At 46.9% G+C, this 22,322-nt stretch overlaps 2 protein-coding genes across 2 annotated transcripts; both read left to right on the top strand.

Moving 5' to 3' along the window:
- Positions 1-4,781: 4,781 nt before the first annotated feature.
- On the top strand, positions 4,782-5,999 carry LOC109764992 (putative cyclin-dependent kinase F-2). Its single transcript, XM_020323792.1, has one exon. The coding sequence runs from the start codon at positions 4,782-4,784 to the stop codon at positions 5,997-5,999; it is 1,218 nt and encodes a 405-aa protein (XP_020179381.1).
- A 3,509-nt stretch (positions 6,000-9,508) lies between these two features.
- LOC109764991 (uncharacterized) lies at positions 9,509-19,494 on the top strand. Its single transcript, XM_020323791.4, has 10 exons — positions 9,509-9,788; positions 10,343-11,843; positions 12,236-13,585; positions 13,770-14,071; positions 14,675-16,302; positions 17,218-17,647; positions 17,733-17,895; positions 18,406-18,509; positions 18,589-18,677; positions 18,930-19,494. The coding sequence occupies exons 1-10, from the start codon at positions 9,607-9,609 to the stop codon at positions 19,004-19,006; spliced, it is 5,826 nt and encodes a 1,941-aa protein (XP_020179380.1). The 5' UTR covers positions 9,509-9,606; the 3' UTR covers positions 19,007-19,494.
- Positions 19,495-22,322: the final 2,828 nt, after the last annotated feature.

The raw sequence follows: 22,322 nt of genomic DNA, 5'->3' as shown, positions 1-22,322 counted from the left end.
GAGGAGTTTTATTCAAGGCGAACTGTCAAGGGGGTCCCATAAATCACCCGACCGTGTAAGGAACGCAAACTCAAGGAACATAATCCCGGTATAACAGTAACTAGGGCGGCAAGAGTGGAACAAAACACCAGGCATAAGGCCGAGCCTTCCACCCTTTACCAAATATATAGATGCATTAATTAAATAAGAGATATAGTGATATCCCAACATATCCATGTTCCGACATGGAACAACTTTAACTTCACCTGCAACTAGCAACGCTATAAGAGGGGCTGAGCAAAAGCGGTAACATAGCCAAACAACGGTTTGCTAGGAAAGGATGGTTAGGGCTGACATGGCTAAAATGGGAGATATGATATAGCAAGTGATAGGTAGCGAGCATGGCAATAGAGCGAACAACTAGCATAGCAAAGATAGAAGTGATTTCGAGGGGTGGTCATCTTGCCTGCAAGATTCTTAGAGTTGTCGAAAGCTTGATCCTCGTAAGCGTACTCGACAGGTTCCTCATTCACGAACTCGTCTCCCGGCTCTACCCAAGACAAGGACACAAACAAACGGAACCATAATCAACAACGAGAAATGCGCAAGCAACATGATGCAAGACATGTATGGTATGCAAGATATGATATGCAATGCATATGCGTGCTCCGGAAGGAAAATGATGAACATGGCAGTAACTTGGCAAACCAAGCATGCCACTGGAAAGATGAGATGATTTCGGTCAAAATCGATATAAAGATCACCGGAATCGGATGCACGGTTTGCAAATGGCAAGCAAAACAAGAATGACACGAATCTGCGATTAACAGCATGATAGCACTTAAAATGCAACAAGTAATAATGCTACAGCACCCTAACATAGCAACAAAGCACATGGCAGTAATCTACACGAGATGCTTGACAAAAGATAAACAATGAGCTACGGCTAGTTCACAACATATCAAGCTCAAACAAGCATGGAAAAAGTGCAAAAGATTACAGGTTCACAGACTTGGTGAAAAACTGGACAGGGCAGAAATCAGCATCAGGTAGCAATGTTCAGAGCACGAAATCAACATGCTACAGGAACTTAACATAGCAAAACAAGGCATGGTAGTGTTCTACTAAATGCACATGACAAAAGTCCCTTGATGACCATGAGCCAAAAAGGATCAGAAGATATGATGGCAAGCATGTAAACATAACAAGTTTCGTTATCAGGTTTCAGACTTAGCAGAAAACAGAGCATGGCAGAAATATTAATATGTAGGCCTTTTGTGAGATTGATGCACTCACTACAGAGCAATGCATGACAAACCAAGCATACCTACAGCAAGATGGCATGTTTATGAAGCTATCCATGGCAAGAACAATTGCATAGCATGTATGGATCGACTACAATAAGCTTGGCAAAAATGCATATCATGTTAAGAATCTGCCAGAAATATTTTATAGCAAAAGTAGAGCAAGATTGAGTCATGCTATGGCACTCCATAATTGCAAACAATTGCAGCAATGGATCAACTACAATTATAGCTACAAAACATCCTTACTGAACATCTCCAAAATATGCATGGATCTCTCTGTATCATCAAGTTTACATGACAACAAAATTACAGCAGACAAGGACTTAGAGAAATCACCAAGTCCCTGAAATCAGAAATATTACGGGGCCTACTTTGCATGCTTGTGCTAGTCACCACAGAGATCACAAAAATACATGGACTATACCACTGGAAATATGACATGGAATACTTCAAAACACATGTAGAGCTCATGCTCAAAAGATGCACAGAATAAATGATACAAAAATAACAAATCTCCAAGTTCTGATAAGAACCAGAGAATAACAGCAACTAGCCCTCTTCCAACGAAGATTTGGGCATCAAGATGACCTCAAATGAACATGGTGCAATTGAACAAAATGTAGAGCATCACGAGGCGAACAATTTGACATATTACACGCGCGAATCGGAGCTACATGCAAGAAGTTATCGCATCTCGAACAGGACCACATGCTAAAGATTTTCCAGGACTTGGAGGAATTTGGGAGTCGCGAGAAAAGTCAACGGGGGAGCTGTTACCAGATCGGATCGAGCCCGTGCTACAGGAGCTCGCCGGCTCGATCGATGGCGACGGCGAGGCAGGGGCCGACCGCGGCGAGGGGGACCGGGGCCGGAGGAGGGGCGCCGGAGGTGGGGGTCGCCGGCGGGGGCGGCGGGCGGCCCGGGGCCGGTGGCGGCGGCGGCCGGCGGTGCGCGGGCACGGCGGCGGGCGCGAGGCGGCGGGGCGGACGCGCGGCGGCGGCCGGCGCGCGGGCGACGGGGTACGGGCCGGCGGCGGGGACGAGGACGGCGGCGACGTGTCGCCACGGGATTGGCCGGGGCGCGGCGGCGGACGTGTCCGGCGCGGGCGGACGCGTCCGGCGCGGCGCGGAGGGAGAGGGTTAGGGTTCGTCTGCAGTTGTAATTCGGGATGCCCACATATTTATAGGTAGAGGGAGCTAGGAGACTCCAAATGAGGTGCGGTTTTCGCCCACACGATCTTGATCGAACGACCTAGAGCATGGAAGAGAGTTTGGTGGGTTTTGGGCTGGTTTTAGAGGGGGTTTTTGCTGGACACTCAAATGGACTTTGCGGATGCCCGGTTAACCGTTGGAGTACCAAACGACCTCCGAATGGAACGAAACTTTACCGGTAGTCTCCGGGTGGTATATTAAGACCACTTAACAAGCCTCGGTCCATTCCGAGAAAGTTTGACACACGCACACGAAAGAAAACAAGAGGGGTGCACCGGAGGAGATAGGAGCGCCGGATTGGAAAACGGACAACGGGGAAAATGCTCGGATGCATGAGACGAACACGTATGCCAATGCAATGCACATGAAGACATGATATGAAAATGCATTGCATGACAAAATACAAAACAAAAGACAAAACCCGACAACGGAGGGAAAAACATATCACATAGCCGGAAATGGGAAGAGTCGGAGTTACAAATATGGCGAGTTACATGCGGGGTGTTACATGTCCATGGGGGAACGTGACTTTTGGGTTGAACCCACCGTGCACGTCCCCGTCGGTGTAGCCCGGTGATCCCCATGGCTGTGGCGTCGGAGACCCGACACCTTGCTGGCCCCAGGGTGCGTACGGCGCGTGGTTGCCGGGGGGATTCATCATCCCCGCGCGTGCCGCCTCGGCCTCGGCCTGGTCCGCGGAAGCGGCAGCGGCACCCGCAGCCGCGCGTGCCACGTTGTCACGGGACTTCTTGGCGAGGGCCCTGTTCCGCCGGTCGGCGGCGACGGCCTCCCGTCGCTGTACTTCTACCCTCCAATCGGCGTTTGTCATGCCCGGCGGCTTGGACGGCGGCGCCCTCGGCTTCCTCTGCTTCGGCTGGGCGACGGAGGCGGTCGCGGTTGCCGCGGCGCGGGGGACGACGTACTTCTTCGGTGCCATGGCGGCCGGCTGGGAGGCGAGCGGGAGAGAGAATGGCGGGAGGAAAGGAGAAAATGGGAGGGAACTGGGGGAAAAGCGGGGAGAAACGGCGGGAAGAGGCGCTCGACTCGCCGACAGGGCGGACCCACGCGCGCCTTTTCGCTTGTGCCGGCGCCCCAGGCGCCCCCAAGGCGCCGGGTTCTGCCTGGGTCCGCCGTCACCAGATTCGGCCCGAGCCGGCAAAAAACGGGCTTCTGGGGCGACTGGGCCGTTTTTTTGACGCCGGCGCGGCAAAAAGCCTGAGGAGGGCCTGTTGGGGGCGCGGCTGGAGATGCTCTAAGAAGCAACATGGGAGAGGGAAGATGCCAACTTCATCAAGTTCACGTTTCCAGAATTCTTCAATCAGACAATCCCATCTTGGTTCCCTCCTGCCAAAAAAAACAAAAAACTTGGTTCCCTCAAAATGATCCTAGTGGGCAAGGATCGTCTTCAGGAACGGGCAATTGTCGGTACCTGAACTATCTGAACCTGAACATTTCTGAAGAATTAGACAACGACACTGACGAAATCGACAGCTTGTCGAAGCGGTACACTGACTGGTGAACGAACGGCTAAAATACGCTCACAAAAGGAGATCAACGACACACAAGAAGACGACGGCTTGGGTTTGATTTCCGGCACGGCTACGTGCTCCGCTGATGCTTGCTTCACAACTGAAGTTAACTCCAGTAAGTCCCGTCAGCCGGCCTCGCGCCGGAGCTCCCTAGTGGCGTCGGCGGGGTCCTCGGTGTCAGACGACGATGCCGGAGCCGCCATTGCCGATGCCGCGCGTCTCCTCCCAGTCCTCGGTGCTTCTCATCCGGATCCGGACGCGCCTCCTCTTGCGGCAGCCGGTCGTTTCTGGTCGCCGCGTGGCCGGTGTCGAGGACGGCCTCACGCCTCTTCCAGACGGCGCTCGATCGACGGCTTGGTTGGTGCGGAGAGGGGATCGAGATGGAGGGGACGATCGATGGATTGGACGCGGGAAGGGGCGAGCTTCCCGTGTGGATCGTCTCGTCAGTATATACTGAAACCGAATCCGGAACGAAGGCGGGAAGGGAAATGAAGAACCTGGATTCGACTCGGAAACGAACGAACCGTGAATCCGCCGTCGGTCAAACGAAAACGCAGGCAGCAAGGCAAAGAAGCTGTCAGCCACCGTAACTCGGATTGAGCTGAATTCCATGGCGACTCGGTGAGGCAACCTGTCGAAACAAATAGCCAACGCAGCGCGTCGATCCATACGGAACTTCCTCCCTCCCCCTTCTCCATCATCGATCTCTGCCGCCGCCCTCTCCACCAACCAAAGCAGTTCGTTCGTCCAGCGCCATGGCCGCCCGCAAGCGACCTGCTGCCGTCCTCGACGCCGGCCATGGGCACGGCCACGCGGCGGCTCAACATCAACAATCGCCGACGTGCTGCAAGAGGAGCCGCGCCTCCATCGGGACCACCGACGACTACGAGAAGGTGGCCTGCCTAGGCGAGGGCGGCTTCGGCGTCGTCCACAGGATGCGCCACCGCGTCACCAAAAAGGACGTGGCCGTCAAGTTCCTCTCCTCGCCGGACGACACCGAGGAGCCCCCGGACGTCCAAGATCTTGAGCGGGAGGCACGATTCCTCGAGGCCTGCGACGGAAACCCTTACGTTGTCGGCTTCGAGGGCATGGTGTGCGACCCGGCCACCGGCGACACCGCCGGCCTCGTCATGGAGTACGTCGCGGCGTCGAGCCTCCAGTCTTTATTGTGGGAGAGGCGCGACGGCCCGCCGCTCCCGGAATCCACGGTGCGCGGCTTCATGTGGAAGCTCCTGACCGGTGCACAAAAGATGCACGAGCACGACCGCCACATCGTCCACCGTGACATCAAGCCAGCCAATATCCTCGTCGGGAGAAACGGGGAGCTCCTCAAGATTTGCGACCTCGGGCTGGCCATGTCCATGTCCGACTGGCCGCCGTACAACCAGGTCGGCACGGCGCCCTACATGGCGCCGGAGATGATCCTGGGCAAGCAGGACTACGACGCGCAAGTGGACACGTGGTCCATCGGCTGCGTCTTTGCCGAACTGCTCACCGGCACGACGCTGTTCATGGTCGACCCGGAAGACGAGGAGGAAGACGAGACAAAGAATGACGTAAAGCAGCTAGGGAGCATCTTCCGAGTGCTCGGGGTGCCGGACGAGAGGACGTGGCCAGGCTTCACGTCGCTGCCACTGGCTAAGAAGGCGCCGCAGCTGCTACAGGCGGGGCACAACAAGCACAGCCGGCTGCGGGATTTGTTCCCTCAAGAGAAGCTTTCAGTGGAAGGATTCCAGGTGTTGCAAAGGCTCCTCAGGTGCAACCCCGACGAGCGACTGACGGCAGCCGCCGCGCTGAAGCACCCATGGTTCGCTGCTCCTCGCTCCGCCGCCCCCGCCGTTGAGAAGGTCGATGCTCTGTCGTTTCAGAAAAAGAAGACACCAAGGATCAAGTTCATCCCGCCGGTGATGCCCCAGAAGAATCTACTCAAAATCCCACTCGCCGTGTGGAAGAGCCATCTATGTAAATGCTAGCATAAACTCTCTTGATGTAATTGTGCTTGGATGAGCCATCAACAATCATGAGCCATTAGTGTTGATCCATCAAGTAGAAGTTGATCCTTAGCAGTTAGCACCTTGATCGCCGGATCGCCCATTTGTGTTGGCCTGGTTCCCTGAATTCTATGTGTCATTGTGCACGTGTTCAGAGAATCAGAGACGTGTAACTGTAAGGTTGTGTTCAGAGATTCATTACAGTGCTGACATATGTTGTTTACATGGTCAGTTATTACTGAGTTATACTGCACAATTTGTGTTGTTTTTCAAAAATCATGAGCTGGTGATAAAAATGTGCAGTTCAAATGTTCTAAGCAACGGAAATCTAAAGAGTGACGGATGGATTGATATTAAGCAACAGAAATCTATAGAGTGCGTCCAGGGAACTACACCCGACCTCTCTCCCCCACCCGACCTCTCTCCCAAGAGGCGGCGGCGCCGCACCGCCTCCCGGGAGTCCCCGTCCACACCGCCCTCAGTCCTCCCCCTCCATCATCGCCTCCCACTACCGCCGCCGTCGCTGAGGACGCCGCGAGGCGAAGCCCCTGTGGTGGGGCGGCGCAATCCTCGGCCGGTGGTAACGCGTGGATGCAGCGGCGTCCATCTCCCTCCTCCTCCAACGAAAGTGCGCAGCGGGTTGGCGGGTTGGCGGATGAGTTTTTGGCTGCGATGAGATCTGATCTGGGCCCGAGGGGTTTAGATCGAGATTCATTGCGGCTGCGCCTCGTCTCGACAACGGCAAGAGGAGATCCCCCCCGGGTAATCTTCGCGGCACGAGGACGTCCGGGTCTCTTGGCCCGGGCATGGTGGTGGTGGCTGCCTTCTCCACCGAAGACGGTTGGCCAGGCTGGTAGTGACGGATCTTGGATCCCACTATTAGCACCGGCGGCGAGTTAAGGAGACATAGTCGCCGGTGAAAACCGAGCCGACTTCGGTCATGGCGGGCGATGGTGGCGTCTACGTCGTTACCTTGATGAAGGCATCGTCAAGTAACTATCGTCAACCTGCTCGTGCCGCTCCGGGAGAAATCCTAAGATCACCGGATCCGACGATGGTGGCGCTGCGGTGTCGTGTTCCCTATTGGGGGCATCGTTTGTGGAGCGGCGCCGGATGGAAGAGGCGTGAGGTAGTGTGGCGTGCCTTCTCTCGCGTCGACGACGGCGGGTCTCGGCGGCATGGAGCAGCGGGGTGGGAGTGTGATGATGGACGAGCGCAGGATGGTGGCGTTGTCTGGCGTCGTGGTGGCGTGGACGGCAGCTAGACCGGGCAAGGTAGATGCAACAGTACAGCACTGAAGATGGATTGGTGGCAGGTGGCTGCGGCAGCCTCATACCCGGCAGGCGTCCTGGTTGAGGAGTGCGTCGGGTTGGTGGGTGCCCCATACCTGGCAGGAGTCCTAGTTGGGACCTCAGGTCTTAAGTGTTAGGTTTGGTTGCGAGGTTTGTTTGGTATTAGGCCCAGATTATCAGTATCCCTTCATCGACTGGATAGGAGTAGCGACAGATGTTGCCTAGACGGTGGCTTTAGTCTTACTGTTGTATGACTTTGTAAGGTCTTGTGTGAATAATTAATAAAGTGGATGCATGCATCGTCCAGATGCAGAGGGCGGGGATCCTCCTCCTTTTCTATTTTTTTTAAAATGTCTTGCTGGTGCAGATTTCATGAGAACTTGTAAATTTAGTAATGGTACTAGTACAACAATTGGACATACTTTCTTCAGCCTAGTATGGCACCTAGGGGAGAATGAGTACCTAGTATGCACCTCTCGGATCTTCAACACATGGAGCTGTGGAAGAAGGCCTGGAGGGGAGAATGAACCAAATTCAAGAGTTTAGAGCATCTCTAGCAGACCCCGCATCCCGCCGATCCGCAAAACGCGTTTGCAGTTCGCGGAAAAAAGGCTTTGCGTGCCGGCGCGGACGGCCGCAGATGCAGACCCTGCATAATGGACCCGTAAAAAAATATTCGCGTATATTTTTTCCGCGTCTTCTTCTTCCTCTCGCCCGTGTTCATAGTCAGCTCCCGTCGTCCACCGTAGTCGCCGAATCGATCCAGGAGCCAGCTCCTCCGTTGTCGGATGGATCCAGGAGTTAGCTAGCTCGACCTTGGCGGGATGGATCCGGGAGCTAGCTAGCTCGTTTGTGGCCGGCTGGATCGAGGAGCTTGCTAGCTAGCTAGCTAGCTCGTTCGTGGCCGGATGGATCCAGGAGCTTGCTAGCTAGCTAGCTCGTTCGTAGCCGGGTAGCTGCTCGAGTCTCCAGCCGCTGCTCCTGCGATCTACTCCGCAAGCCGACGTCGCAGCAGCGGTAAACGGCGAGTTCCCGGCGAGATTCCGGCGAGTTCCGTGGCGGAAGGTCACCGGAGCCCGTGTGCGCACGGCGGAATTTCCTTGTCGCGTAGCGTTGACCGGTTTTCAGTGCCCCTTATATTTTGCCTCCAAATCTGCAAAATTAAGGGTCGTGGGGATACATTCTCAGCGGCCTGCAAATTTTTTACGGGTTTGACCGTTTTTGCGGGGTTTATTCGGGACATTTTTTGACACCACGGAACTGAAAACACGGATTTTCACGAGTTTAACCACTTTTGTGGGGTCTGCTAGAGATGCTCTTAATGGACCAACGCAATCCGGTGTTACCTTTGCAGTAAAACTGAAACTATGGCGTGGATCGGCTCTGTTCAAGCATCTAACTGACTAACTCTGAAGCAGGAAGCAAAGACCTGATTCAAGAGCTTAGTAGGCAGTACGTGAAGCTCTAGACTGATATAAGTGAACGAATGGCAGCATTACCATCTCGATCGAGTAGAACAGGCGCTAGAAACTTGGCGGGATAAGTTTCAGTAACAGTATGACACCAATCAGGATCAACAGCAACAATAACAATAAATGTGAACAAACTTTTGGAGATTGCAGACTTGCAGCGTCCTGTACAAACGGCAGGAGAAGGGCAGGCTATGTATAAATAAGTAAGTTTCAACGCCAATGCAACAAGAATCAGAGTGGCGTAGCGGAAGCGTGGTGGGCCCATAACCCACAGGTCCCAGGATCGAAACCTGGCTCTGGTATATTTCTTCATTTTTTTTTTCTGAATTTTCTTTTTTTTTCCCTTCATTTTTTGTGCTGCGTTTCTCTGGGTTCCTGCTTCAAGATGCGTGCACGCCTTCGACGCCATGGGGCGAACCGCAGCAGTGTACCAAAACGAAACGCTCCCGCAAAACCCAGAACCCTAGCCTCCCTGCCTCCGTCCCTCCGCCCCCCTTCGCGCTCCCATGGCCATGGCCACGGACTCCGCCGCCTCCAGCCCCCACGGCGCGTCGAGGAAGCGCCCGCGGAGCCAGTCGCCAGCTCCCGCAGGGGAGGGCCCAGGATCGAAACCTGGCTCTGATATATTTCTTCATTTTTTTGTTCTGAATTTTCTTTTTTTTCCCATCATTTTTTTTTGTGCTGCGTTTCTCTGGGTTCCTGCTTCAAGATGCGTGCACGCCTTCGATGGGGCGAACCGCAGCAGTGTACCAAAACGAAACGCTCCCGCAAAACCCAGAACCCTAGCCTCCCTGCCTCCGTCCCTCCGCCCCCCTTCGCGCTCCCATGGCCATGGCCACGGACTCGGCCGCCTCCAGCCCCCGCGGCGCGTCGAGGAAGCGCCCGCGGAGCCAGTCGCCAGCTCCCGCAGGGGAGGGCCCGAGCGAGCCCGCGCTCGCCCGGCCCCGCTTCGCGGAAAACCTCGACCTCGTCCTCTCCCTCCAGGGCAAGGAGCTCTCCCTCCAAAGGTCACCCCCTTGCTGCCCCCCTCGCTTGCGATTCGATGCAGCTTAGCACTCCTGCGTGCCAATCTCCGAGTAGGATCGAAGCAATTTTTCTGTAATTCGCGTGCTTCTAGTCTGGTTGCGGCTACGTGGATTTGGGGATGCGCTGCTTTAAGCAGCTGCATGAGGAGATTTGTCTGATTCAGTCAGCTAGTGTATTTGGAAATGTAGTATTCGTTGTAATTGTGTGCTTCAAAGGGAGATGATGTTGCTAGAAGTTTATTCCTGCACCGATTGGATCATTGTTGACTTAGGATAATAACAACAATAATTACTCTATGAAAACAGTTGCATTAATTAAGGTCAGATTTTAGTTTAATTATTCTGTGGAGGCGATAATATGCTTATGATTATACAGTATCTTTGTATGACCTCCGATTCCCAGTAGCATCTGCTTGGTGATACTTGGATATTGTAATACATAGTCCAGTGTTTCTTAGTTGGGGAATCATTCCTGGATGAACCTTACTATGCTCTTGCTGTCTGTACTTCTAACATTTGTATGCTAAATCATGCAGAAAGGTTGAACTGGCCTTCAATTTTATAAAGGCCGAGTCAAATCGTTCAAGCCATGGCCATAGAGCGGACAGTATCCAGCTATCGCGAATGGTGTCATTTATTGGAAACTGGGTGCAATCTATCCTAATTCTGTCTAAGAAAATTCCAGAGCCTTTTGATCCTGTGTTAGATTATAGATGCTGGGAAATTCTGAGATTTTGCATTGAAAAGAAGCCGTCAGTCTCAATTTCTCTGAAGCTACTTCAACCACTTGGTTGCATTGCAAAGGATGGTTTGAGCAGAGTTCAGATCGGCGCTTCATGTGATGACCATGAATCCCTTTTGCTCTTCGAACGAGTTTTCGACTGCGTGTCCTTTCTTTTCTCCTCCAATACAAGAGCTTTCTTCAACGCGCCCGTGGATTTGTGGACCTCTTGTGTCACCGAGGCTATTAATCTTGTCCAGAAGGTTTCAACTAATGAGAAAAAGGGTTGTACCATTCTTCAGAATCTTGGAAATTGTCTGCTTGAGCAATTTTCAAGCTTTCTCAGATTCCATGCAAATCCTAAGAATATTTTCCGTCCTTTTGTTGACAAGATTCTTGATCCGCTGTTGGAATTGTTGGTTTTACTTAATTCACAAGCAAATTCTATCAAGCACAAGCACGCAGGATCCACGTTGAAGATTGCTGAAGAAATTTTGTCAAATGGACTGTTTCATCCACAACATCTTAGTGGATATTTTGGGCTCAAGAATTTGAATAAAGGTATTGTCAAGGATGTCAAAGGAAGCTACCATAGGCATCTGTTTGAGCGACTCAAGGGAATAAAAGCAGAAAGCAAGGCTGTATTGCTTGCTGGCTTCGGTTACTTGCTTCAATTGTTTGTTACCAGGGCTAGAAATCAAAGAACATCTTTAGCACCAAGGGGTACATCCTTCAAAAGCCCACAAAAAACCAGTGAGGGTTCTGAAGAACCCCAGCAACAAGGAGAATCCATTTTTGAGGTATTCATGCAATTTATGGAACCTTTGGTGTTAGAATGCAAATCATATTCGCAAAAGGACTTCTCTGATTTAGGAGTCACAAAGCTAGTAGAAGTTCATTGCATGCTGAAGTCCATCAATGAGATGCTAGCAACAGTTACTGAAGAGAAAATTTATGTCCCTACAGAGGACACATCGGAAGGATCTTATCTCCAGTTCTTGCAAGAAATTTACAGGGTCTTAATCTTGATTGCTGAAAAAATGTATGACTTCTGGGTGTCAGCTCTGCATTTAGAAGATACAAACGTTAAGAAGATGCTGCCTTTAATGTTTGTGGAGATTGTTGTTGCAGTTGGTCATTTTCTAGAAATTGAATACAAGGTCATGGGGAGTGACCTTGTAAAATTATGGTCAATGATTTTTGCTTTGTCTGCTATCAATGCATCTTCCAAGGACATCAAACCATGCTTACTACTAACCTCAAAGATTTCAAGCCTTTCATCCCAAGTGATTCGTACATTTAGTGAGCTTCGTCAGGTCAGTTATGTTCTTTTTCAGCGATCACTTTTAGCAATGCCCTCTAAAAAACAATTGTTTATCTTTTTTCTTTATTTTTTATATGCTTCTTACTTTCTGCTTTTGGGCTCTTCCGTTGCCTATGCCAACGGTTATATTTCTGCAATGGGATGGGATGTATATTTTACGAACTACTCCCTCCGTCACATAATATAAGATGTTTTTGCAGGCTAAGATAGCTTGCAAAAATGTCTTATATTGTGGGGCGGAGTAGTACTGAATACTCCCTCCGTCCCATAATATAGGACGTTTTTTGACACTAGTGTAGTGCCAAAAAACGTCTTACATTATGGGACGGAGGGAGTAGATTTTTATTTTGAATCTGATGCTTCTCTCTCTTTTCCAAATTGTAGGTTGCGCACTCCATTTGTACGCTGTGCAATACTGTGAGAACATTCAGAGCTGTTGCTGGTCCTGATGCAGTACCAGGACCGTTTCCTGTGGCTTCTTTATCCTCACATAAATGTTTTGAATCACTGGCAACATTGCTGAGCTCCCAAACATTGAGGGATGCTATCTGTACTTCAATTAACTCAATGCCAGAAGGACAATCTAGTCGATGCATAGAGGAGCTGACAGTAGATCTTACAGAAACATTGAAATGGATGAAAAGTTGCGACGACTTTGTAGATTTGGAAACACAGGGAGAGCCCCGCTTGATGTCCAGGAAGTCAGTTTTTCATCAGAGAGCTGAACTTTTTGGAAGGTACTTATCTGAACTATACACAAGCGTGCTTGACTCAATAACTGTGACCGCTTCAAATACTACACTGGTTGCAAAATCTGTTGAAAGGTTGGTCAACACAATACGTCCCAACTTGAGTCAGTTGATGAGAAATGAATCAATTAATCCAAGTGAGTTCATTTCTTCAGTTGTAGGAAAGAACCTATCTAACAAGCAATGTGCCAACTGGCAAAAGATTCCAAGTTTGTCTTGGTTTTTTGCCTTCTTCTTTCGCATATATACATCATGTAGGAGTCTGTATCTGCAATCTGTTGGCCTCATGCCTCCAAATTTAGCAATAGAAGCAACAGAATTAGTGGGGAATTCATTCATTGTATGCTGCGGAAAGGAATGGACCAATACATCCAATATTATCGCTGAAGGCTATTTTGCTTGGATTGTTGAAAGTGCTGGCTCCCTTTGGGAAGTCATTGAAATTTTATCACAGTCCCTTCCAAGAAACCATTCTGGTTTTACTACGCTTTTTTACACCCTTCATGTGATGGCTCTGCAAAGACTCGAAGATCTTAACAGGCAGATTAATGCATTTGACTTTTTGCTTGAAGACGGCACACAGCAGTTTGATACTGAGGATAGGGAAAAAACTGAGTTATTAAAGGATCCTTGCTGTCTTGAGGCTACTCGACTAACCAGTTTTATGATGAACTATGTGAGAACATTATCTTCAGGAGGAACTAACAGGATTTCTTCCTGGGATATGAGTATATGCTCTTTAGATGAAGATTCTTTTCATATAGCAACTTGGCGGCTTCTGTGTGAAAACATTGATATTTGGAGTTCTCATGCATCGAAGAAGGACCTAAAGAACTTCTTTTCGAACCTGATAAAGTTTTCTTTTGTTCAAAAGAGGTCATGCAAAGATGAGGAGGGTAGTGACTGTCAGGATTCATGCAGAGAAATAACCTTGCATACTATTTCGGTGGAGCTTCTTTGTGATACTATCATTTATGACCAAAAGGTTTTGTTGTCCTACTCCTTCCATCCAAAGAAAACTTTGTTAAAGAATTTACCGTGTATGCTGATAGTATTAATTCTGTTTTGATGACGATGATCTGTTTGTTTTGCAGTTTTAAGTTTGAGTAGTTTCTTCCGTTTGTTCTTTCCTATTTGGTCTAATTTGGAACGAATGTACTATTTCACAGGTGCTATTAAAGAATTTGGTATCATGTTTTTGCGGTGCTCTCAAGAAATCAATATCTTCTTTTATGACCAGAGCTGATGAAGATAATGCCTTATTGAACATCTCGCCTGATATGATGGAGATATTAAATAAACTGAATAATGAGAAGTTGGTCTGTACATATCCTGATTCTACACATGCACACGGTGTAGATAAATACCGGATCTGTGAGAATTTACTAAATTTTTGTAGCACAGTTCCCGGATTTCATTCCAACTCCAAGTCATTCTTGCAACTTATAACTTACATTCTCCATCTTGAAAGGCAAGTGCACTATTTTTACATTTATCCATTTATTTGTATGGATGATGACGGCTATCCTTTCTACCATTGCACTAGAGTATCTCTGTATGCTCCCAGTTTGAACTTTTGATCTAAAAAAGTGTTCACAAATACTTGCCCCTAGGCATATTTTCCCACTTTATGGTCATTAATTCTACTTGTCTCCTCGGCTTTCCCTCGTTTTTTAGTCTTGTGAGGTTAATTGGAGGGTAGGAAGGTGTAGGAATGCCAAATCTTGTGATGTTGGATCCTGGTGCTGTTGATAATTTATCTTTCATGTCACCACAAAAACTAGTCAGTGTAGTTGCTAATCTGTACAACTTAAGAATTTTTCACTTTAATTTTAATGGTTATTTCTAGTCTACGTTTAATCTTTCTGTGGATTTGATAAATTAAGATGAACTTATCATATGATGACGTGTGTCTGTCAATTATCAACTAATGTGCCACCTAGTTAACGCTACAGCCTTCTTGGGTAATCTGGGTTATCCGCAATTTTTGGGAATATAGACCAAACATGCTCATTTCTTATCTGCAAGTCTGTGCTCTGATTAGGTTGCTGACAAATTCTTTCTTTCCTTTCAGACTTCTGCTGTTGACATTGCTAAATCGCCATTATGAATCATGTAATCCAATTGAGCTAATCCGTCTGTTTATATGTTGTCGAAGGGCAATGCAAAATCTTGTTTTGAAATTTGGCAAAGAGTACCCAGATTCAAAGCAATACTCCACGTTTTCCGAACTTCTAGGTAACTCATATTCTCTGATTTGGCTTTTGAGATCTGTCCAGGAGATTATTGGATTGTCACACGAAATATTTGGTGAGCACATTGATCAGAAGAAAAATACCTTGTTCTCCTTGGTAGATAAGACATCAGAAATATTTTCTACACTAGCGAACATGAATTCGAAATTTTGCTTGCTGGGTCCCAAGAAACAAATTGGATCTTCCCTGAAGCATACTGCTAGTGAAAGCGACACTTCTGAACATGATGCTCTAGAAAATTCAGCCTTGGAGCATGTCAAAACTATGGCTGAACAGTTAGAGAAGACTACAGCTGGCATACCTGTAACCACAAAGGATTGCAAGTGTGTTATAAAAATAGAGAACTCTTATGACAATGTGTGCTGGGATAAACTATTATGCACCATGTCTTGCATAGGAGGATTCTTGTGGGGTCTTGTTTCAGCATTTGAAAGCACAATGAAAGACTATCCAACTGCAAGCTCAGAGGAAAGAAAACTGATGCTTCACTATGCCTCCAATTTCAGCAGATCTATTGCTAAATTTGAGACCTTTGTAGATATCTGTCTGCATGTCTTGTTTATGGAGAACAAGGATTTTGGGTCTGTTGATTTGATCTCTGGTCGTCTACCACAAGAGCTGGATTGTGAGAATGGTTTTCTGAATATTGAAGTAGTCATGGATGGATGGACTATGCATCAGCTAAAGGATAACAAATTACAGTCAGATGGTCCACCCGGTATGAAAAGATCTCTTTTGGAAAATCTGTTAAATGGTGAAGGTCCATTTGTAGCATTTACTTTGAGAGAGCTCTACAGTGTATCTGCTGCTATTGTTAAGTTGAAGGGCCTCATATCCTTTTCAGGCAATGTCTGTAGGAAGGCATGCAATCCTTTCCAACACCTGTCGCTAAATCCAATGGTTGGGACAGCTTGCATTGCCCTACAGAAAATTGCAGACATGTCTGATTGGCCAGATATGTTTTCTCTTGTATGGATTGATGGAATATTAAGATATCTTGAAGTTTTAGGAACATTTCCTGGACTCAACTTGTCAAAAGAACTGTATGCTCAGATAGTAAATGCACATGTGAGTGCTATTGGAAAATGCATTTTACTTCAAGGAAAGAGTGCGACTCTACCTACCCATGAGATTGGATCAAGCACAAAAACACTTCAGTTACAGAATACATCTGGCTATGTAGTTACAAAGAATATTATCGATAGGCAGAATAGGTTAAATTCATTGATATCAAGACTTAGACTGTCGATGAGAAATTTTGTTAGTGTTGCATCAAACATGCATCTAAGTGCAACTTTACAAGTCATTGAGAGAGCCTTGGTCGGAGTGAATCAATATAGCCACTCAATATATGAAGTGGAGACTGGAACATCTGATGGTGGGACAGTTTCTTCTGACGTTGCTGCTGGAATTGACTGCCTTTATCTTGTTCTTGGATCTGTGCCAGGTTAGCAGCCAAAATTTTCTATCTGATATTCTCTGGAATGCAATCCTATTATTCATGTAATGGAATGTGTTTCCGTCTCTTGCTTCTGGGACATGTTAAATTAGCTTCTCCAAATAAATCAGTAATCTACTAAATCTGTAATGTCATGATATGCATTCGAACTAGACTACTTGCCTTAACAATAGTGATTGAATGTACCTGACAATAGCATTAGTCTCAAATTTTCATTGCTCATTAATGTATATTCCACTGTCCACTACTGAATATATGAAGAGTAAGCATCAAATTGTTCTTCAATGATAAAGAATGTTGATCAGTCATAGGTGGTTCTGAACGTAATAAAGTTCTATTTTAAATAAATATGTAAAATTTTATCTTGGAGTGCCTGATCCAGACTTCCATATTTTGGTTTCTCTTTAGGTAACAGGTAGTTGGTTAATGCTTCCACGAATAGCTGTAAATGATTTGATAATACATCATAACCAGAACATCTGTGATTCTACTCTGGATCTTTTGATCTGAATAATTCCTAATGATGAGTAAATAGTTCCTAATGATGAGTACTGTAAGGCGTTGGCTCGTGTAGCGTGGTGGTTGAAAATGTTGGTTGTTGCGTGAAAGGTTACAGTTTGAAACCCTGATATGTGCCCCTAAAACTATAAAACGTGCAGCTCTTGCTTATTCTCAAAATAGCTTATACTCTGTAAAGAAATATAAGAGCGTTTAGATCATTAAAGTAGTGATCTAAACGCTCTTATATATCTTTACAGAGGGGGTACTATATAAAGGTGTGGAGTTCATATTTTTGCAAGCTTCATTTCAGACTACAAGGCTGGTCATCAGCATTCTGCAGTTTGCACCTTGTTTAATGGCAGGGAGCAAGTATTTTGGTCTGATTTTGTACTCATATTGCAGGAAATAAGCGTGTTTTTCAGAGAACTGTCCCAAGCCTAGTTGGTGCTTTATTCAACATTGTTTTACACCTTCAAAGTCCACTCATTTTCTATATAGAGAAGCTACCTCCTCTTTGCCCTGATTTGCATCCAGAAGCTGGAGCGATTGTTCTAATGTGTGTTGAGGTTATCACATCATTTGTGGGGAGGCATACTTTTCAAATCGATGCGTGTCATGTGTCCCAGTGCCTGCATCTTCCTGTGATGCTTTTCAAGGGCTTCAAACATCTTCTTGCTGATCGGAGTGTATCCTGTTCATCAGAAAACATTCGTGAGCAAATTGCAGGACAACCTCTAGCTAGTAAAGAATACTTACTTGACAGACAATTTTCTGTTGACATGTATGCTGCATGTTGCAAATTGTTATGCACTGTTCTTCGGCACCAACAAAGGTAAAGATTTGGGTTATTTTCTTTTTGTGCTTTTATGTTCTTTATTAAGACAAGCCTTTATATTGTTTTTTTTTCCTCTGGCCAGTGAGGTTGGACAATGTGTGGCTGTCCTGGAAGACTCAGTAAACATACTACTTAGTTGCTTGGAGTCTGCAGATTCCAAGATGGTTAGCATGGCAGGATGTTTCACTTGGAACAAGGAGGAGGCACTAAAATGTGCTTCCTTTTTCAGAAGGATTTATGAAGAGGTTTGTGATGCTTTTGTTCTGTGATTTAAAACGATACATATCTTGCTTTAGTAGTAATGCCATGCCTGGACAGATGGTTGGGACGTTTTGTTTGCTGGTTGTATTTCACATTTGCACTGGGCTTAACTGCGTATCCTTTTAAAAGCAGCTTCATAATTAGGCCATCTACAATGCAAAGTGCTTTAAGAGGTGCTTATACAAAATAAACCAGTTCTTTTAAGCATCAGTGGTTATTTCTGTAGCAGAGGTGCCTAAATAAGCACCTACGCTCTACAAATAAACCCCAGTGCTTAAGCGGTTTATTTTTCAAAGCACTTCTCTAAGCACCTTGCATTGTAGATGGCCTTAGGAAACCGTTTGCTGCAGCACAGACTTTGTATTTTGCTTTCACAGAATCAGGAACGTAAATGGCACAGTATATAGATGTCATGTCATTCAGCCATCCATGTTTTATGGTTCTTATGTGAACAAATCATATGTACTGATTCTCCTTTTGTGTGGATAATACAGATGCGTCAGCAAAAAACCATCATGGAACATCACTCGATGCACTTTCTTGCTGGTTATATTTCCATGTTTTCTGGACTGGGTCCATTTCAGACAGGCATAACACGGTATGTTCTCCCTTAATGAAGACCTTCTGTTTAATTATTTATGTTTTTGTCTCAGCACTCTCACCCTCGTCCATGATAGGGAAATTGACGAGGCCTTGCGACCTGGGGTGTATTCCCTAATTGATATCTGCCAGGAAAGCGATTTTCAACAGCTTCACACATACCTTGGTCCGTAAATTCTGACTGTTCTATTTATGAATAACCTTTACTGCTATATACTCCCTCCATTCCTTAATATAAGACCTTTTAGCTATTTCAAAATATTGACTACATACATACTAAAATGAATGAAAAGGCATACTAAAATGTATCTACATACATACGAATCAAGAAAAAGCTAAAAGGTCTTATATTAGGGAACAGAGGGAGTAAATACTAATCCGACACCCAAGATGATCCTTTCCTCGTTTGGCTTTGCAGAGGGCCCGTGCCGAACCACTCTTGCTAACCTAGTGCATGACTATAAATTGCACTTCCAGTATCAGGGCAAAATCTAGTCCCAAATTGCTAAAGATTTTTGGAATACTTGGTTATTCGTCCTGCTTTCGCTGGATATGAAATCTACAGTGTCACCTTTTGCATGATGTTGGGTTCATGGAGTTCAATGGATATGCATCAAACTTTGGAGGAACAAATGGAACTATGGTTAGTGCTATTAAACCAGCCTGCTGGCATCTATGGCAGATGAAGAGAAACCAAATTGTTTGCAGCAAATCCCAGTAATCAAACTCGGTAATCTCAAGCAAATGTTGGCGTTCATATTTTGGGGGTAATACATAACACGCTCGTTCTAGACTAAAACTAGTAGGGGTATATTATTCATGCCATATTCGCTAAAAGTGTGAAAAGGTTGCAGGGGCACCCGGTTAATCTTTTGTTGAAAAATTCTGAAACGAAAAAAATAATCTCAGATGCACATGTATCCCAAAACTTGTTATTTGACCGGCTTGAGCCAACGTGCAATGCAGCATCAAGTTTACCATTAGAGAGGATTTATCTGCCTTATGTCAGGATAGTATCTCCTTCTGCTTCACCTTGTCTCGTTTACATTTACTTAAATCTAAACTGCAAACAAACTGTGCTGCTGTTTTTTTTGGGCAAACTGCTGCTATGCCCTACCATCTCTACTTACAGCCGTTGCCATGTCCATTGTCGTTGGCTAACCGCGTTTTGTTGAGGATCGGAGGATAAAATAAAATTGTTTTCATTAACATTAGTTTTGCAATTCCAGTCATGCCTCCTTAGAGATTAGGATCACTGTATGTGTATCAGGGCTAGGTGGGTGCAAGTGTATGATGCAGTTGCCAAGGATCAGTGTGGAGACAGACTACCAAGAACGTAGCTGGACCCCAGACCACTCGAGGAAAGCGCCACATAGTTGACTCGCACGGCCAAGGCTGCCTCCGTCTGTACATTTCGTCGGGGTGTGTTTAGAGAGGGGCTTTGGATAACCAAGCAGGTCGTCGTGGTCACCATCAGTCGAGGGCCACGAGAGAGAATATGTGAGGTGATAGATAGGAGGGGGGATAAGGGGAACCATGGAAGGTGTGCTGCGCGCGGTACAAGATCAACATGGTGGGGCACGCCACGGAATGGAATTAGGTGGATGCGGCAACAAGATAGCCGATCGGAGCCGAGAGGGACCAAAGCCAAAAGCTAGTAGACGCACCCGCACGCACGCACACGCACACCGCGGTGGCCACTATCATTGGATAAAAAGTCTCTCTGGACTAGGCCACAGGGCTGAATCAGATTCCCACGATCGTGTATTATCCATCCGTCACCTCACATCGCCTCTCCTCTCCGCCCATGACTCGACGCTCCAAGCCTCATCCACATCCCGTCTCCGTGTGCAGTGTGCACCACGCCGTGCCTCCCCTGCTGGCTCTGGCTCAAGGTTCGTTTCATGGTAATGGTCTCTCTCTTATCTTTGTGGTGCTGTTTATGATGTAAACGCATGCTTTCCACTTCTCGTAATGGGGACGTGAGAGGTGGTTGTATTCTGCATTAGCATGGTATTATTAGCCCGCTTCTCATGATTTTGATTGATTTATTGTCCTCCACACATGAGCCGATCATCCATTTTCCTTTAAAAAAAAAGGTGATCGTCCATTTTCTGATGTGTATGTACCACTGTGAAGGATCCAATTGTATACATGCATGTTAATTGTTCTGGGCGCCGCCAACGTTGTGTTGCGAGGGTAGTGAGTTCGTTGGCCGGGTCGACGTGATCTAAGGGGCCAGTCAGGCTGATACATCGGGGCGGCGCCCCATGTTTTTGGGGCAACATTTGTGCTCTGCGTGGCGGTCATCTCGTGTAACAAGGGTTACAAGGCGCCCGAGTCATGCACGGTGCGGCTTGTGAGCGAGCGGGGGATGTCGGAGTGGCAACTTTGTAGCTGTGAGTATGTGTTTGTTGCGATTATGATCTAGGGTTGTGTGGTCATAAACATGGTCATTCTGTTAGGTTTTAGATCTGTTATAAACTGGACCAATTATCTTCTTTCTGATGCACGGCCAGAGCTCCTAGTCCTTTGATGAAATTTCATAAAAATATTATCAAGTGTATTGCCGGTTCATCTAGAAGTAGAAGTTTGAAGGCATAATTTTAATGTTCTCTTGTTATTTGTATTTTGTTTTCATTGTTTTTGAGATAGCTCACCACTCATGCCGAATGGTACGGTGTTACTTATAGATTATATACTAAAACACATCTATCTATGCATAGGATAATGCATGGTTGAAGTTTCTCATTCAGGGCATCTCCAACAGTTTGTATGTTAGCTTGTTGGTAAAATATGCCATGTCATCAACCAACACCTTAACATACAACAATTCCAATGGGTTTTATCTAGTTTGCCCAATAGGATGTGAGATAATAAATAAGATGCTCTCTCATTCTAAATTGGAGCTTGTGCAAGGGTGTTGGTTCATGTACATACGACCTTCCTCTCTTCCTTCATTTATTGTATGACACATCATCAAAAATCCTACTCATGTGACAAAGTCTACCAACAACTATCTTACAACCATTGAAGATGCCCTCAGTGAACACTGTAGACCAACTGGCTGCAGGGAAATAAGAGCCAACCTGGGGTAATGAAAGTGCATGGTTACCCACTAAAAATAGAGAGCAGATTATCAGTCAACCCTTAACCCGCCAAGTTGACTCAAATATATTTCCATGCTCCTCCCATCCCCATCAAGCCGATTTTCACTTTTCTCCATCAAGATATGGTGTTTGATTTGTGAGTTCGAGGTTTGTCTTCCGGCCATCATGAGGCTTAGCTCCAATCAACATCCTTGATATACATGCGATGGGATTGGGATGCAGTGCAAAAAGGAGGGCTAGGGCCTCCTCTTGGCTTATCTCTCCTTTGGTTGCCTTGCTGCTGACTTTTTTGGCACCTCCAGCCAAGCCAGCAGCACTACGAGTTGCAAAGCAGCGGTTTGCCTCCAGTTAGCATTGGACCACGTGTGCCAAAGCATTGTCACTCTGACTCAGCAGGCATCCTTTCCCTTCGCCCACCCACCAACCAGAGGAGTCCAGCGCAAGGGAGATAAAAGCTGCCCGGCAGTATAGCGTGTTGCATGCACGATCCCATTCAATCTGCTAGTGCGTCCGGGATTAAGATACACTACTATACTTGCCCTGCATGGCATTGCTGTGCTGGGATCAACCGACGTCACCGATTTGCCTCGGATTTCGTCATCGAACACCTCAACTACAATTCAATTTTACACGCGATATAAACTGGTTGGAGATTTTTGTCCATCTGTGTACCTGGAGGAAACCATATGGGTGTGTCAAGT

This window comes from Aegilops tauschii, chromosome 4, assembly GCF_002575655.3.
Source record: "Aegilops tauschii subsp. strangulata cultivar AL8/78 chromosome 4, Aet v6.0, whole genome shotgun sequence".
Lineage (NCBI taxonomy): Eukaryota > Viridiplantae > Streptophyta > Magnoliopsida > Poales > Poaceae > Aegilops > Aegilops tauschii.
This window is presented reverse-complemented; position numbering and strand designations above follow the sequence as displayed.